At 40.9% G+C, this 18596-nt stretch overlaps 1 protein-coding gene and 1 pseudogene across 2 annotated transcripts; one reads left to right on the forward strand and one right to left on the reverse strand.

Annotated features, from left to right (window-relative positions):
• The first annotated feature begins 1709 nt into the window (after positions 1-1709).
• Positions 1710-12621, forward strand: LOC100382622 (ribosome biogenesis protein BOP1 homolog). The gene is made up of 17 exons (NM_001384191.1): positions 1710-1825; positions 1917-2009; positions 2126-2280; positions 3762-3879; positions 4396-4497; positions 5762-5921; positions 6046-6154; positions 6232-6334; positions 6425-6575; positions 7909-8041; positions 8121-8227; positions 8306-8376; positions 8461-8521; positions 8696-8923; positions 9046-9130; positions 11635-11813; positions 12159-12621. The coding sequence occupies exons 1-17, from the start codon at positions 1727-1729 to the stop codon at positions 12242-12244; spliced, it is 2040 nt and encodes a 679-aa protein (NP_001371120.1). The 5' UTR covers positions 1710-1726; the 3' UTR covers positions 12245-12621.
• Positions 9347-10508, reverse strand: LOC100273046 (LOC100277727-like pseudogene; annotated as a pseudogene). The gene has a single exon (NR_148461.1). The product of NR_148461.1 is annotated as a protein-like pseudogene (transcript).
• Positions 12622-18596: the final 5975 nt, after the last annotated feature.

The following is an 18596-nucleotide window of genomic DNA, read 5'->3' on the forward strand; positions in this document are numbered from 1 at the left end:
GATCATGCAAGAGTCACCTTCTGCTTATTATATCCATTGTTTTGCACATCAACTCCAACTAGTTCTTGTTGCCAAGGGAAATAATGATTGTGTGTGGTTTTTTGATCAAGTAACTCTTTTATTGAATATCGTTGGAGTTTCTTGTAAGCGTCACGGTATGCTTCGAGATGCTAGACTCGAGAATCTCATGAAATCACTTGAATGTGGTGAACTTGAAACTGGGAGAGGATTGAATCAAGAGATGGGGTTGCCTAGGCCTGGTGAGACTCGATGGGGCTCTTATTACAAAACTATATGCAACATAATTACTATATATCATGTAATCCGAGATATTCTCATGATTCTTGGAGATGATACTACAATTAGAAGTGATTGGACAAGGATACATTCTATGCTTGGAGCATTTGAGTCATTTGACTTTGTTTTTGATGCACACTTAATGTTTGTTATTCTTGGATATACAAATGATTTATCAGTGTGTTTGCAAAGAAGGGAGCAAGATATTATCAATGCAATTTCACTTGTTAATGTGGCAAAGATAAGAATGCAACAATTAAAGCTTGATGGTTGGGATCAATTCCTTCAAAGAATCACTTCATTTTGCAACAAACATGATATCCATGTTCCTGCTATGGATGGAAATTATAAGCTTTATGGAAGATCATCACGATTTGTTCATAACCAAACCAATGATGACCACTTCAGAAGAGAAGTATATATTGGGGTCATTGATCAAATTAGCCTAGAGCTTGATAGTCGGTTTAGTGAGGCTAATATGGAGCTGCTTTCTTGTATGTCAGCTTGGATCCTTCTAACTTTTTTGCTTCTTTTCATGCACACAAGGTACGAAAGCTAGCTGATTTTTATCCTAATGACATGTCAAGCACTGACTTGTTACAACTTGACTTGCAACTTGACAGTTATATTGATGGTATAAGAGAAGATGATAGATTCAAAGACATACCTAATCTTGTGGACCTCTCGGTTAAGCTTGCTGAAACAAAGAGACATAAGGTGTTTGATATGGTTTATTTGCTTCTCAAATTGGTATTGCTTTTGCCGGTGGCGACATCAAGTGTTGAAAGAGCATTTTCTGCAATGAGTTTGGTGAAGACTAAATTGAGAAACAACACATGTGATAGTCTTTTGGATGATTGTCTTGTTACATACATCGAGAGGGATATTTTCTTCGAAGTGAATGAAGAAGATATAATTGAAACTTTTATGGCGTTGAGGAAGCACATGCCAGATAAGTAGTATTATTGCAATCTTTATGTTTAATGAATGCAATTTTCATGCTTATTTATTGAGTGTCAAACTTTATATCTATATATCAAATTGTTTACCAAATTTACTATATAATTATATGTACACTAGATAAAATTGTACATAAATTTTTTATTGCGATACACTCTATGTAAAAATTTAGGTCCGTTACTGGCCATACTAGGAATTTTTCCTTAACCAAACTGCCCCTAAATCGCACGAATGCAAAAGTCGAGGAGGTTTGTCTTCTTTCCGTAACAGGGGAGGGCCCATTATCAAAGTCATGGAAACTGTTTGCTCTTTGCCAGTGGCTCGGCCCATCCCTCGCCGGTTAGCAACGCGCAGCGAAAGTCCCTGCCGCCTAAAACCCTAGCCCCCGCCTCTACCTCCGCTGCTCGCCTTCCCCTCTCAGTCTCTCACACGCAGCCGCACGCCAATACTTAGCCTTCAGACGCCTAAAATGGGTCACAACGACGGAGAGCACGAGCACGAGGGCGACGACCTCTCCGCTGACGACTCTTCGTGGAGCGACGGCGTCTGGTCCGAGGACGACGATGAGGTGGGAGAGGTTCTTTTTATACCTTTGTCCTGATTTTTTTTTTGCGATGTTCTATTTCTGAGTAAGTTTTGTGGTTTTGTGTTGTGCGCAGGAGACGTTGTCGTTTGAGGATAGCGGCTCCGGCTCCGACGGTGAGTCCCACGAGGCTGCGGTGGCGGAAGAGAGCGACTCTTCGGAGGATGAGGTGAATCATTTGCGTTGTTTAAGCTACTGATTGGCAAACTCTTTTGTTGTTCCGTTTTTATCTTGGTTTTCTGAGTATTTGAGGTTAAAGTGAGTTAATTTTCGTGTTGTTTGCAGGTGGCGCCAAGGAATACCGTGGGAGACGTGCCTCTTGAGTGGTACAAAGACGAAGAGCACATTGGGTATGACATCGATGGGAGGAAGATCAAGAAACGTGATAGGGAGGGGCGCATTGAAGCCTACCTCAGGAACGCAGATGATGCCAAGAATTGGTAAGGCTTGAACTTGCTCAGTCACTCAACTAGCTGTTTTTAGTTCTGACCAATCTTGAATGGACGAATGATTATGCTTTGAGAATGCCTCATAGTAATGACAGATATTTATAATGCCATATATTTGTAATATGACATTTGGGATAATTTGCTCCAGTGGTAACTTTACAGAAAATTTGTAAGCTGGAAAACAACATCAGCATATTATAAACAAGTCGTCCTGGAACTTATGAAGTTCACATTGGCAGCTGATGTCCAATTTACACATTTTAGGGTGTTGCAGAGTTATTTTCCCTTGTATTTTTGGCGTGTTAGTGTTATGAATTTGTAGCCAAACTTGTGTTTCTGGAGACTGCAGAGTTAAAACATCTCTAAGCAGAATGAGCTAATTGGAGATGAGTGTGGCCATGGTTTATACATGAGATTTCTGTCATTAAGGACTGTTTTTACAATCTGGTTTTAGCAAATTAATTGTAATTATTAGGATAATATCCTGTGCCAATTTCATCTGAGCTTGCTTGATATACTGATATCTATAATAGATACTATTGTTGAATTATCATCCTACATTCCTACCCAACAACGGCCTGTATGAATTTTGAGTGTTAATCCTTGTTTACACCCTAGACCAACTACAGTGGTTTGTGTGACCTAAATGTTTAAATGCTGGTATTAGACCTGGCTTCTGTTATTGAATTATCATCCTACATTCCTACCCAACAATGGCCTGTATGAATTTTGAGCTTTAATCCTTGTTTACACCCTGGACCAATCACAGTGTTTTGTGTGACCTAAATGTTTAAATGCTGGGATTAGACCTGGCTTTATGACATGTACAGTAATAAACTAGTAGCAAACAAATATATAACAGTCAAAATTTAGGAGCTCTAGGTTGATCGTTTTGTGTGAAGCGAGGATGAACGTCAAAGAGTTGCTAAATATTTGTAGGCTCATCCTGCTTGGGGATTGGGCTTAGTATTTTGTTAGATCCTAGTGTGTCATACATTGACACATCATTCTTATATTTTGATTGTATTGAATCATCTTTTTGGTTATCACCACTAAGAACATTACCCGTAAAATTTTAAATTTACTTTAATATGAAAAATTAAGCTTTCAATTGCTGTCAGTACTCCTAAATCTTACAACAGGACATTGTTTATGTGGTTCAATCTATCTGCATGGCGTTTCAGTACATATATAGTTTCTCTAAGAACTTGTATTAAGCAAGTCATTGACAGTCACTTTGATTCAGTGCTCCAGACTATACTCATCATAGATCTTTCTTCTCTGAGAACCATGATTATTCAAATATGTTAATTTTGGATCTCCCTGTGCCAGTTAGCTGATGCATCTGATTGTCTACCTTATGCAATTTCTTTATCTTATACCTAATACCATTTGGTTGTTTGCATTTGGTATTATTTTTTTTGCTCATTTAACTTAATCTTATAACTTCTTTTCTTCTTCACCTAATGTAGGAGAAAGATCTATGATGAGTATAATGACGAGGAGGTTCAGATTACAAAGGATGAGGCTAAGATAATTAGTAGATTGTTAAAGGGAAAGACTCCACATACCAATGTTGATCCATATCCAGTATGTACTACAATCCTTATCTAATTATTACTCAAGGTGCTAAGTTTAATCCTTATCTAAATATTAGTCAAGGTGCTAAGTTTAATCCTTATCTAAATATTACTCAAGGTGCTAAGTTTAATCCTTAGCTAAATATTACTCATGGTGCTAAGTTTATATGTTAAGTAAATGATTATTCAACACCCTAGGATTATATTGTGAATGACTGGATACTTGCGTGAGTTGTTTTGTTAAAACTTTCATACTAGATCTCCTATCCTTAGCCTAAGTACAATGTGTAATTGTTGCTTATTGCTTGCTGACATGTGGCCTGTTTACAATTTAGTTTCACTGATAATAACCGATCGACCTGTACATGATATATACTTGTATAGTTTTGAATTCGTTATGCATAGTGCCAGTGAATTTTTGCTATCTAGATTCATGCAAATGGATTGCTCTTTTACAGTTAAATGATTTTTTTCTCCATATTTGTATACTGCACGGATGTGGCATACTGATTAACTTTTATCCTAGGATTATGTTGATTGGTTTGAATACGAGGATAAAGGTCATCCTCTTTCTAATGCCCCTGAGCCAAAGAGGCGATTTGTACCTTCAAAGTGGGAGCAGAAGAAGGTATATCATTTATCTCATCCCTCCCTTTTTTTAGACCATTCTTTTTATTTGGTTTGAATTTTTTCCAAGGGATCTGACTGCTTGGATCATGAATGTCTTATTATTGAGTTCTTCTCAGGTATCTATACAGATTCATTTAAATATTTTATCCCGTTGAGCAGTGTTATGCAATGGAAGGACAGTCCGGGCACAGTGGTGGAAGCCTCCCCACTGAGCCAAAGGTCCTAGGTTTGATGTAGCCTCTCTGCAAAAATGCAGAAGTAAGGCTTGCCTCGGTTATTCCTTCCACAGACCCCACTCATGTGGGAGCTTTCAGCACTGGGTCTATCCTTTCCTTGAGCAGTGTTATGCAATGATCTAATGAATAGCCATGAGTTAAATATTAAATTATTTTTATGATGATTATCTATCTCTTACTATTTTTTTTCTTTTAATTTCATCATACTACATCTACATTTCATGTTGTAATTATAATGTTTCAAAATCTGGGACCAAGCTGATAAAATAAAAGACACTTCAACAATGGCTTAACACTTTGTGTTGTTGTTGTCCTGCCACATTGATTATGCGACAATCTATGTGTCTTGTGCATCACCTGCATAGGCAGTGCAAGTCTATTAGTAGCCTAGGCTAGAACTACATGAAGAGAACATTTGAAAGAATGTAGTCACACATGTCATCACACATTTCTGGAAGATATTTGGTTGCTTAGGCAGTGAGGTGGTGGCTGCTAGGGATGTGGAAGATGACCCATGAAATAGACAGTTTGAGAGTGTGGAACAAGATTGTTTCATTGTTTATCACGTCACTGTAACCTGTAAGCATATCTTCTAATCTTAATGATTTTAACTAAATTATTTAGAGTTAAGTTCGATTGTTTTGGGAATTTGGGCGCATTGCTATGATATGACACATCACTGCTTATTGGTTCAATCCCTCTGCATGAACCATGAACTAGCCCACCTAGGGCATCTCATCATATCACATGTTTAGGAAGTAGCAGGTGACTTAGTTATGCAGTCACAAGTTTTATGTCTCAATTATGCATTCACTAGTGAATTTGGGAGTTTATTTATCATACTGTTATTCTTTGCGGTGCTACTTTTTTGTCTGAACAGCACAGTCTTGTATGTGCACCTGCATAATGGTGTCAGTAATCACAGGGCTTGTTTTGGATCTTCTCTTATACTGCTCGGTGATTGTATTGCGTCTTGACTCTTGAGTTATTTGAATTACTCCTTGAGCTTATGCATTCTGGTGGCAGGTTGTTAAACTTGTAAGAGCCATTCGCAATGGATGGATAAAGTTTGACAAGCCCAAGGAGGAACAAAACTTGTATTTATTATGGGGAGATGAAACTGATACAACAGATAATAAGCGGCATGGCTTGAGCTACATTCCTCCTCCTAAACCTAAGTTACCAGGTATGTCGACATTTTTTTCAGCGTAATCACTTCTATAATAATCTTTGAGAAATTATTGAAACATGTTTTCACTTGGTGCTCATGTACTATATAATTTTCTGTTGATTCTTCATGGTGTATCTAGGTCATGAAGAGTCATACAATCCTTCTGTTGAATACATTCCTACACAAGAGGAAATAGATTCATACCAGCTTATGTATGAGGAGGATCGCCCAAAGTTCATTCCGAAACGGTATTATCTTCCTTTTTATTATCCATTGCCTTATATCATCTAAATCATTTTGACTTTTGAGTTGTGCGCTTCACCAGATTTGAGTGCCTTCGAAGTGTACCTGCATATGAGAAGGCGTTGAGGGAAGGTTTTGATCGGTGTCTAGATCTTTATCTATGCCCTAGAACCCGCAAAAAGCGTGTAAGTTGAGCCCCTATGTTATTTTTATGCCATTTATTGCTTTAAAAGACTATTTATCTCTAATTTGTGCAAATCATTTGACAATGCCAGATAAATATTGATCCTGAGTCACTCAAGCCCAAGTTACCAAGTAAAAAGGATTTGAGGCCATACCCGAAAACTTGTTACCTTGAGTTCAAGGGCCATATGAGTCCTGTGAAATCCATTTCGGTCGAAATTACAGGGCAGTGGCTTGCATCTGGTATGCACCATTGCTATTTATTTTCTGCATTTATCTGAATATACGTGCACAGAACTTTATGATACTCAAATATGGTGATATTAACTAAGTCAATGAGAACTGTAATGTGTACTCACATCATATTTTCTCCATACACTGTAATTTATGACTTAGAACAGTAGCACTAACTATATCTCGGTTTTTTTGTTGCGAAAGTAACTTATATTTTGGTCAGCTTGGATTGTAGAGAATGCAGAGCTCATTTTAGTTGCATATAGAAGTGTGGTAATAAGTATCTCCAAGAGTCTTTTTAAATTGCACTCTCTAAATTATCATTTGGAGAGTCATTTGCATAAAAATTGATTTCTATATCTTTTCACTCTCCAATAGCTTTTCTATATCTTGTTTGCACTCTAGAGAGCCATTCTTGTTTTCTATCTTTGACTAGCGAAAAATCTGAATAGAAGATGGCTATATTTTGAGTATCCATTTAGAGAAGCTGCTGGAGGGTATTTTTTTACCCAAATCTCTATCCCTAGTAATTAGGAAGGATATAGTCTCTTGGAGTTGTTCTTACATGTCTTAATCCACATGAGAAGGGAGGTGAAGAGTATCATAATCTATTACTAAGCAAAACCTGTGGTTAGGATATTTTTAATAAAAAAAACTCGACCTACGGGGGTAAGAAGATAGCCCCAGACAATCAGGCATTACATTAAGAAGACGTCACATTGGTCGAGAAAACTCCTGAAACCCTACCCCACCCATACACAGTGACACCATAGCCCATGTGAGAATGTCTGAGGTCGGGGCTGGGCCTTTAGACCTGTGCTTTGACGTGGGACAAACGGGAGGATTTTTTTAACCTCAGTCTAAATTTCGCCCCCACAGGCACTCGAACCCATAACCTGAGGAGTGCTACTTAGATCACCTAACCAACTCAGCTAGAGGCCCTTTCACAAGATATTTCTTAATCAAGCCAAATAGTTCTTATATGAGTTATGAACTGTGTAGTATGATATGCGAAAAGTAGTAAATCGAAGTTGCTTTTAAAAAGTTGCAGCTGGCCAGCTGCTAAGTTGGCATTAAACTTGGGGGTTCTGTTTTAGTACACATAGATTATTGGTAACCTTCATTGTATAAGGTTAACTGACTTGAGAAGGTTTCTCCACTTTAGAAGACCATTTCATAAAAATGAGTGACAATTAAACTTGGGGGTTCTGTTTTAGTACACATAGATTATTGGTAACCTTCATTGTATAAGGTTAACTGACTTGAGAAGGTTTCTCCACTTTAGAAGAGCATTTCATAAAAATGAGTGACAATGTTAAGTTATAATTGCCTCTTTCTGAAGGTTCTTGTGATGGTACAATTCGTGTCTGGGAGGTTGAAACTGGTCGCTGTCTTAAAGTTTGGGATGTTGGAGGTGATGTCCGTCATATTGCCTGGAATCCTTCACCTGACAGGCCTATTCTTGCTGCTGTCGTGTAAGACCTTTGATATTCTAGCATATGTTTCCTTTATGTAAGTTTTATGTATTCTTATTATTTATTTTATTTGGTGTAGTGGACATGACCTACTACTTATTAATGCTGAGGTGGGGAGTGAAGAAATGCAAACGATGGTAAAAGATCTGCTCAAGGTTGATGAAATGGCTCTTCAAGATGACACTGGTGTGTTGAATTGATAGCCAATCAATGTACTGCCGTCCTTTTCAGTCTTCTGAAATACTTTTTTTTTTTATTTAACAGATGACAAGAAACCAGCTGTGAGGTGGTTGAAGCATGACAAACTTGATGGGATCACCTTAGTTCATCAAAAGGTATGATATTCATATTTTAACTTTTTTTTTATCTTTGAACTTAATAACTTGTTTTCTTTGCTTACTAGTTTATTTTTTGTTTAGGCCGTGTCAAATGTGGAGTGGCATTACAAGGGAGATTACTTCACCACAGTTGTGCCAACTGATATCCTTTATGAATCATGTCTTGTTTCTGTTTTATTTCCATCCGTTCCGGTTTCCTTTTTTTTCAAGTGTGGCACCTCTCCACTTGTAGGTATATTCACATTGAATATTCAGGACCAATGCTACCATAGATTCAAATTTCCCCTTTCAATTGTACACCTTAATTCCAATGTACGTGATACGAGAGCTGTATTGTTGCATCAGCTCACGAAAAAGCACTCGCACCATCCTTTCCGTAAAATGCCAGGCCTTCCTGTTGCTGCAACATTCCATCCAAGTCAGAAGATGTTCTTTGTTGCTACTAAGAAATTTGTTCAGATTTATGATCTCCAAAAAGCGCAGTTGGTAAAGAAGCTGGAGTCAGGTCTTCGCGAGATTTCCTCCATCTCGATTCATCCTGGTGGTAGGTCACAGTCACCTTGTTGTGAATTTTGAAATCTTCTAACGACTTGCTTCAAATTGATTGTAGCAAGATATCAATATTGGTTGTGTAAGTATTGTGATTACTTCATGTTTCTTTTGTAGGTGATAATGTTATTGTCGGAAGCAGAGATGGAAAATTATGCTGGTTTGATACTGATCTATCTACCAGACCATACAAGACTCTAAAGTATGGTCCTTATCTTATTTCAATCCCTTTTTGAAAATAAAAAGGACAAGTACCTTTTCATGATCTACATATTGCATTGCCAAGGTGTCATGGACCTTCGGTCCATGAGGATAGCTGTCTTCTCCGGCGAGGTTATACCCCTCTGCCGCAGGCTTGGTTCTAGGGTAGCAGCCCTAGGCGCTTGAGAGGGTCATTGCAAGGGAGAGAGATTGGTTTGATAATGATCTTGCTTGATTTATTCCCTGCTGCCATGCGGCTTATAAATAGCCCTATGGCTAACCAACTTCTCCTACAAACTCTCAACTAACTCCTACTTTCTTGGACTTATCTGATGCTAACCAACTCTCCACAATTCTCTCATCTCAATCTTATTCTCTAGCCTTATCCCAGCTCATCTCAATCTTATTCTCTAGCCTTATCCCAGCCTGGCTGTTGCCTCTCGCTCCCTATGATGCCCATGACATCTCCCCCTCCCTTGAGGACCAGCTCGTCCTCGAGCTGCCATAGACTTACCTGACACGACTTAAGGTTAAGCCTTTTACATCTCGGCTTACCTTTATTATTTAAGACGAAAATACAAAATAATTGTGGAACTAAAATATAAATTTGAACTGCTGCTATGTCCTCCTGGATCCCAAGGAAAGAGCTGAACTGCGGACTTCACGTTGGATGAAAGGTGAAGGAGGAACCAGCCCGTTCTTATGTTGGGTCTGTCCAGCACCAAGGCAGTTGCTCGAATGAAGGAGACGACCCTCTTTGGCCGTGCAGGGGGACTGCATACCCAGATCTCGACTTCTGCAGGGGGTTCAAAAAGTATAGACGAGACCTGGTGGTTGGGCGCGCAGGCTGCGAGTTGGTGCAGCGATGAGCTGATCAGCAAGTGTAGCTTCCGCACCGCCTGCCTAACAAGGAAGCCGCGCACTGCGGCTTGCAGGCGCACCACGACCTGCTCATGTGATGACGGCCATGGGGTGGCCCTGGAGGCCACAGCAAGGTGCTTCTCCCCACGAAGGGACTGTACCTGGCGGCGTGCCAGGAACCCTCGCGCTGCCGCCTGAAGCCGCACCGCTGCTTGGAGTTCCTTCTCTGTCTTCTCCTTGTAGCGGTGGAACATCACAACGAATTGATCCCACTTTTCTTCGAGTCGAGTGAATGCATCTAGAGTTGGAGAGGGCGGGTGGGAGGTCGTTGCGGCGGCATATGGCGCGGCGGCTGGTGGTGGTGAGGGATGGGCGGCTGGTGGTGGTGAGGATAACCTGGAGCTGATACCAGGTGTCATGGACCTTCGGTCCATGAGGATAGCTGTCTTCTCCGGCGAGGTTATACCCCTCTGCCGCAGGCTTGGTTCTAGGGTAGCAGCCCTAGGCGCTTGAGAGGGTCATTGCAAGGGAGAGAGATTGGTTTGATAATGATCTTGCTTGATTTATTCCCTGCTGCCATGCGGCTTATAAATAGCCCTATGGCTAACCAACTTCTCCTACAAACTCTCAACTAACTCCTACTTTCTTGGACTTATCTGATGCTAACCAACTCTCCACAATTCTCTCATCTCAATCTTATTCTCTAGCCTTATCCCAGCTCATCTCAATCTTATTCTCTAGCCTTATCCCAGCCTGGCTGTTGCCTCTCGCTCCCTATGATGCCCATGACATCCTACTGTCATGGGCATCATAGGGAGCGAGAGGCAACAGCCAGGCTGGGATAAGGCTAGAGAATAAGATTGAGATGAGCTGGGATAAGGCTAGAGAATAAGATTGAGATGAGAGAATTGTGGAGAGTTGGTTAGCATCAGATAAGTCCAAGAAAGTAGGAGTTAGTTGAGAGTTTGTAGGAGAAGTTGGTTAGCCATAGGGCTATTTATAAGCCGCATGGCAGCAGGGAATAAATCAAGCAAGATCATTATCAAACCAATCTCTCTCCCTTGCAATGACCCTCTCAAGCGCCTAGGGCTGCTACCCTAGAACCAAGCCTGCGGCAGAGGGGTATAACCTCGCCGGAGAAGACAGCTATCCTCATGGACCGAAGGTCCATGACACAAGGTTACCATTATAAGCAATCTTAAATTATCTGCGTGTTATATGAAAAATCGTACTAATACTGATGCTGGAAGTCTGCTTCCCTGGAGACATAATGGAAATCATTATTTAGATGCAACTTGATTTTCATGCGTTCTACTATATATTTAAATATATTAGATCGCTCATGGTCTAATGTATTCCACTGTCTTAATTTTTCTGCCTACTTTCTTTTAGGACTTATGCCAAATTAATATTTTGATAAATGTGTGCAATATTTATAAAATATGGGCAATATGTTTTGATGCCTTGTTGGTGTGGTTACTGCTTGCACTTCTACAATTGTCATCAACATCTATTATTTGTCCATCGCCTCATGAGTGCCAAATTAATATCAAAAGTTCCACAGTTATCTGCCAGTCTTGTCTTTGATTTTTGCTCTTTCTTTTTTCATTTTCAAATACTAATAACTTATTGGCTATATTTCAGGATCCATTCTAAAGATGTTACCAGTGTTGCCTTTCACCGAAAGTACCCTCTTTTTGCCTCATCCTCCGAGGATTGTACTGCCTATGTATGTCATGGAATGGTCTATTCTGATCTTAACCAGAACCCACTTATTGTACCATTGGGAATTCTTCGTGGCCATTCTAGTTCGGATGGAAGAGGTATGCATGTCACTGCTTCAATGATTTTTGCAGTGGCCTTAAACCCAACAATGAGGATACATCATTATTTACAGTTCTGTTTTGGTGGGAAACTAGTACATAGTTAAAATGGTTTTATTTCCTGCTAGATTGACCGTGTTCATTGGATTGGTTGATCTTAGTTTTTCTTGGAGATGCATTGCTGTGAGTGCAAAGATGATATTCGTGGCATTGTAGACTAGGACTTGTTTTTTATTCTTTGCAATACAAATATCATGATTTTCTTTATTTATACCTTAATCAGGCATATTATGTTGCTCCCCAGACATCTCAAGTGAATATTTGATCACTTTTCTTGGTTTGCAGGGGTTTTGGACTGCAAGTTCCACCCTAAACAACCATGGTTGTTCACTGCTGGCGCTGACTCTGTGATTAGATTATACTGCGACTAAGCATTCCTCCAAGGATTCATGATTTTGCCAAGCAATATGACGTGTAGCCTTTTGTTGGGCCTCAGTATGGTGATGATTGCTATATTCTGGTATGAAGTTGGATTGGTACACATGTATGAAGCCAAGAGTGGTGGATCTTTTGTTATGGGGTCATGGCTGCTCTGGAAAGGAACATTCAAACAGCGGGTAGGGTGTTTAATCAATGTCAACGGTTTGCCAGCAAGTGAAAATTTTCAAATGTTCAGTACAGCCACAGAGGCCTTAGAGTAGTGGTTATGTTCTTTAGATGTGAGACTTTAGACGCTTATTTTGGTGATTTTGTAATGTCACCTATCTTGTACCATGAATCTTGTAATACTAAAAATACTTTTCGCCAAGCTCATCCAAGGCTGAGGTTCACAGCCGTTCATCGCATGGTACTAGTGCAAGGATCGAATGGTCAAGATGGGTAGTTGAATTGGGCTCTAAAACTTTATGCGATAATCTTAGCCAGTGCAAATTAAACCTTTTTAGCACCCTGGGTCTTAAGTTCTTTAAAATCATTCTATTGAGCTGTTGATGCTAACGTACTTACGATGTCTAAGGTTAACATGCTAACCATGTCCTAGCAAGGAAAGAGGAAAACTCCACTTGTGAGGGTATGTCCTAGCGAGGATGATAAATCTAAGTTACCGTACATATAAGAGGAGGTTATCGTGACATTGAAGAGGATGTGAGTTATTTTAGACTAAATGGCCAACTAAAATTTACTTTTCAAAACATATGTAATATATCTATCTAGGTATGCACCATGATTTTCGTTTACTTATGCAATATATCTATCTAGATGTATCCCACGATTTTGCTAAGTGTTTACTATATCTTAAAAAAGGTATGCACTGTAGGTTACGATCCTATCAACTAACCTAGTTAGCTAGACTTGAAAGGAAAATCACAACCGAAAAAATATAACAAAAGCAAAAACTTAAACAATATAGAACATACAAACTCCAGATAATAATATCTTTGAGGTATGGAGAAGCTCATGCTCCGTCATCGTCTTTATTAGAGCCATTCATAATGGTATCCTCGTAAGATCCAATCTCTTTGTTGGTAAACTCCGAGGATAGCTTTCGAAACTTTTTCATATGCACATGGGTATTCGAGACCGTCTTTTCCAGACCGCTCCCTATCATCTCCAATCTTGACCGTCGCGGTTCTCATTTCTTTCGGTACAATCTAGACAGCCACAATACAAGTGCAATTGGTTAGATCTTAGAAGGTTAATAATGAAAGGAACAGTGTAACTATAGTGTTGGTCACCTCTTCTAATATCTAGGAATGGATGGCAACACAATTAACAATAGAAAACCCTCGTTCCTTAGAGGAAGAAGATTATCGAAATAGAAGAAATTTTGGGTCCAATGCAATTGTACGAGGGGGAATAATTGCTGTCATGTTTTTGTTATTGCTCCTCTTCCTTCATAAACTATTGCAGATGTACATTCGTAAGTAAGAAGGGTAGCAAAAAATCATAGCTTCGAAGGCAAAACTTTTCCAGTTCTCCTTTTCATCGTGCCCTTCTACATGGCACTATGCAGCTATTTATCGTTGGTGTGATCTCGCAAACATAGTTGGTGTGATCTCGCAAGATTACAAGCCCCTCCTTGCATAGGTCTAATACAAAGGTGCATGCAAGCACCAAGAGGATAATAGGTGTGTCTAACCTCACTTCTAATTACTACGACTAAACATAAAGTAAGCGCTAATGGAAGTGATCTAACTAACTGATAGTCGCCTAGAGGGGGGGGGGGTGAATAGGGCGAAACTGAAATTTACAAGTATAAACACAACTACAAGCCGGGTTAGTGTTAGAAATAAAATCGAGTCCGAGAGAGAGGGTGCAAAACAAATCGCAAGCGAATAAACAAGTGAGACACGTGGATTTGTTTTACCGAGGTTCGGTTCTCGCAAACCTACTCCCCGTTGAGGAGGCCACAAAGGCCGGGTCTCTTTCAACCCTTCCCTCTCTCAAACGGTCCCTCGGACCGAGTGAGCTTTTCTTCTTCTCAATCAAACGGGAACAAAACTTCCCCGCAAGGGCCACCACACAATTGGTGCCTCTTGCCTTGGTTACAATTGAGTTTTGATCACAAGAACAAGTGAGAAAGAAAGAAAGCGATCCAAGCGCAAGAGCTCAAAAGAACACGACAAATCTCTCTCGCTAGTCACTAAAGGCTTGAGTGGAATTGGAGAGGATTTGATCTCTTTGGTGTGTCTAGAATTGAATGCTAGAGCTCTTGTAGTAGTTGGGGAGTGGAAAACTTGGATGCAATGAATGGTGGGATGGTTGGGGTATTTATAGCCCCAACCACCAAATGTGGCCGTTGGGAGGCTGTCTGCTCGATGGCGCACCGGACAGTCCGGTGCACACCGGACAGTCCGGTGCACACCGGACAGTCCGGTGCACACCGGACAGTCCGGTGCCCCCTGCCACGTCATCACTGCCGTTGGATTCTGACCGTTGGAGCTTCTGACTTGTGGGCCCCCCTGGGTGTCCGGTGCACACCGGACAGGTACTGTTTGCTGTCCGGTGTGCCAGTATGGGCGCGCCTGACTTCTGCGCGCGCATTTAATGCGCCGCAGGTAGCCGTTGGCGCAGAGATAGCCGTTGCTCCGGAGTTGCACCGGACAGTCCGGTGAATTATAGCGGACTAGCCGTTGGAGTTTCCCGAAGTTGGCGAGTTCCTGAGGCCGCTCCTCCTTGGCGCACCGGACACTGTCCGGTGTACACCGGACAGTCCGGTGAATTATAGCGCGAGTGCCTCTGGAAATTCCCGAAGGTGGCGAGTTCGAGTTGGAGTCCTCTGGTGCACCGGACAGTCCGGTGCCTCCAGACCAGAGGGCCTTCGGTTGGCCCTTTGCTCTTTTGTTGAATCCAAAACTTTGTCTTTTTATTGGCTAAGTGTGAACCTTTTACACCTGTATAACTTATGCACTAGAGCAAACTAGTTAGTCCAAAGATTTGTGTTGGGCAATTCAACCACCAAAATTATATAGGAACTAGGTGTAAGCCTAATTCCCTTTCAATCTCCCCTTTTTTGGTGATTGATGCCAACACAAACCAAAGTAAATATAGAAGTGCATAATTGAACTAGTTTGCATAATGTAAGTGTAAAGGTTGCTTGGAATTAAGCCAATATAAATACTTACAAGATATGCATGGATTGTTTCTTACTTATAACATTTTGGACCACGCTTGCACCACGAGTTTTGTTTTTGCAAACTCTTTTGTAAAACCTTTTCAAAGTTCTTTTGCAAATAGTCAAGGATAAATGAATAAGATTTTGCAAAGCATTTTCAAGATTTGAATTTTTCTCCCCTTGTTTCAAATGCTTCTCCTTTGACTAAACAAAAACTCCCCCTAAATGAGATCCTCCTCTTAGTGTTCAAGAGGGTTTTGATATACAATTTTGAAATACTACTTTCTCCCCCTTTTTAACATAATAGGAAAACCAATTGAAAAATATTCAACACTGAGTTTTTTGAAAATTGAAATAGGTGGTGGTGCGGTCCTTTTGCTTTGGGCTCATTTCTCCCCCTTTTTGGCATGAATCGCCAAAACGGAATCATTAGAGCCCTTGAAGTGCTTTTCTTCCCCTTTGGTCATAAATAAATGAGTTGAGATTATACCAAAGAAGAAGTCCTTTTGCTTGGTGCTCATGTTTTCTCCCCCTAGAACGGAGAGTTGCTTGGAGCAACGGCGAGGGATGAGTTTACGGAGTGGAAGCCTTTGTCTTCGCCGAAGACTCCAATTCCCTTTCAATATACCTATGACTTGGTTTGAAATAGACTTGAAAACACATTAGTCATAGCATATGAAGGGGATATGATCAAAGGTATATAAATGAGCTATGTGTGCAATCTAACAAAAGAAATTGCGCGAATCAAGAATATTGAGCTCATGCCTAAGTTTGTTAAAAGATTGTTCATCAAGAGGCTTGGTAAAGATATCGGCTAATTGATCTTTAGTGTTAATGTAAGAAATCTCGATATCTCCCTTTTGTTGGTGATCCCTTAAAAAGTGATACCGTATGGCTATGTGTTTAGTGCGGCTATGCTCGACGAGATTGTCGGCCATTTTGATTGCACTCTCATTATCACATAGCAAAGGGACTTTGGTTAATTTGTAACCGTAGTCCCGCAGGGTTTGCCTCATCCAAAGCAATTGCGCGCAACAATGGCCTGCGGCAATATACTCGGCTTCGGCGGTGGAAAGAGCGACCGAATTTTGCTTCTTTGAAGCCCAAGACACCAAGGATCTTCCCAAGAACTGGCAAGTCCCCGATGTGCTCTTTCTATTGATTTTACACCCCGCCCAATCGGCATCCGAATATCCAATCAAATCAAATGTGGATCCCCTAGGATACCAAAGCCCAAACTTAGGAGTGTAAGCCAAATATCTCAAGATTCGTTTTACGGCCGTAAGGTGAGCTTCCTTAGGGTCGGCTTGGAATCTTGCACACATGCATACGGAAAGCATAATGTCCGGTCGAGATGCACAAAGATAAAGTAATGAACCTATCATCGACCGGTATACCTTTTGATCCACTGACTTACCTCCCGTGTCGAGGTCGAGATGCCCATTGGTTCCCATGGGTGTCTTGATGGGATTGGCATCCTTCATCCCAAACTTGGTTAGAATGTCTTGAGTGTACTTCGTTTGGCTGATGAAGGTGCCCTCTTGGAGTTGTTTGACTTGGAATACTAGAAAATACTTCAACTCCCCCATCATTGACATCTCGAACTTTTGAGTCATGATCCTACTAAACTCTTCACATGTAGACTCGTTAGTAGACCCAAATATAATATCATCAACATAAATTTGGCATACAAACAAGTCATTTTCAAGTGTTTTGGTAAAGAGTGTAGGATCCGCCTTTCCGACTTTGAATCCATTTGCAATAAGAAAATCTCTAAGGCATTCATACCATGCTCTTGGGGCTTGCTTGAGCCCATAAATCGCCTTAGAGAGCTTATAGACATGGTTAGGATACTCACTGTCTTCAAAGCCGGGAGGTTGCTCAACATAGACCTCTTCCTTGATTGGTCCGTTGAGGAATGCACTTTTCACGTCCATTTGATAAAGCTTAAAGCCATGGTAAGTAGCATAGGCTAATAATATGCGAATTGACTCAAGCCTAGCTACGGGTGCATAGGTTTCACCGAAATCCAAACCTTCGACTTGGGAGTATCCCTTGGCCACAAGTCGAGCTTTGTTCCTTGTCACCACACCATGCTCGTCTTGCTTGTTGCGGAAGACCCATTTGGTTCCTACAACATTTTGGTTAGGACGTGGAACTAAATGCCATACCTCATTTCTAGTGAAGTTGTTGAGCTCCTCTTGCATCGCCACCACCCAATCCGAATCTTGGAGTGCTTCCTCTACCCTGTGTGGCTCAATAGAGGAAACAAAAGAGTAATGTTCACAAAAATGTGCAACACGAGATCGAGTAGTTACCCCCTTATGAATGTCGCCGAGGATGGTGTCGACGGGGTGATCTTGTTGGATTGCTTGGTGGACTCTTGGTTGTGGCGGCCTTTGCTCTTCATCCTCCTTGTCTTGATCATTTGCATCTCCCCCTTGATTTATGCCGTCATCTTGAGGTGGCTCATTTGATTGATCTTCTTCTTCATCAACTTGAGCTTCATCCTCATTTTGAGTTGGTGGAGATGCCTGTGTGGAGGAGGATGGTTGATCTTGTGCATTTGGAGGCTCTTCGGACTCCTTAGGGCACACGTCCCCAATGGACATGTTCCTTAGCGCGATGCATGGAGCCTCTTCTTCACCTATCTCATCAAGATCAACTTGCTCTACTTGAGAGCCATTAGTTTCATCAAACACAACGTCACATGAGACTTCAACTAGTCCAGTGGACTTGTTAAAGACCCTATATGCCCTTGTGTTTGAGTCATAACCAAGTAAAAAACCTTCTACAGTCTTAGGAGCAAATTTAGATTTTCTACCTCTTTTAACAAGAATAAAGCATTTGCTACCAAAGACTCTAAAATATGAAATGTTGGGCTTTTTACCGGTTAGGAGTTCATATGATGTCTTCTTGAGGATTCGGTGAAGATATAACCGGTTGATGGCGTAGCAGGCGGTGTTGACCGCCTCCGCCCAAAACCGATCCGAAGTCTTGTACTCATCAAGCATGGTTCTTGCCATGTCCAATAGAGTTCTATTCTTCCTCTCCACTACACCATTTTGTTGTGGCGTGTAGGGAGAAGAGAACTCATGCTTGATGCCCTCCTCCTCAAGGAAGCCTTCAATTTGAGAATTCTTGAACTCCGTCCCGTTGTCGCTTCTAAT

This window comes from Zea mays, chromosome 3 (genome assembly GCF_902167145.1).
Source record: "Zea mays cultivar B73 chromosome 3, Zm-B73-REFERENCE-NAM-5.0, whole genome shotgun sequence".
Classification (NCBI taxonomy): Eukaryota; Viridiplantae; Streptophyta; class Magnoliopsida; order Poales; family Poaceae; genus Zea; species Zea mays.

Coding starts and splice junctions, on each gene's coding strand:
- LOC100382622 (NM_001384191.1), top strand. CDS start 1,727: ATGGGTCACAACGACGGAGAGCACGAGCACGAGGGCGACGACCTCTCC. Junction 6,155..6,231: donor CCAAAGTTCATTCCGAAACG/GTATTATCTTCC, acceptor GCGCTTCACCAG/ATTTGAGTGCCTTCGAAGTG. Junction 6,335..6,424: donor CTAGAACCCGCAAAAAGCGT/GTAAGTTGAGCC, acceptor TGACAATGCCAG/ATAAATATTGATCCTGAGTC.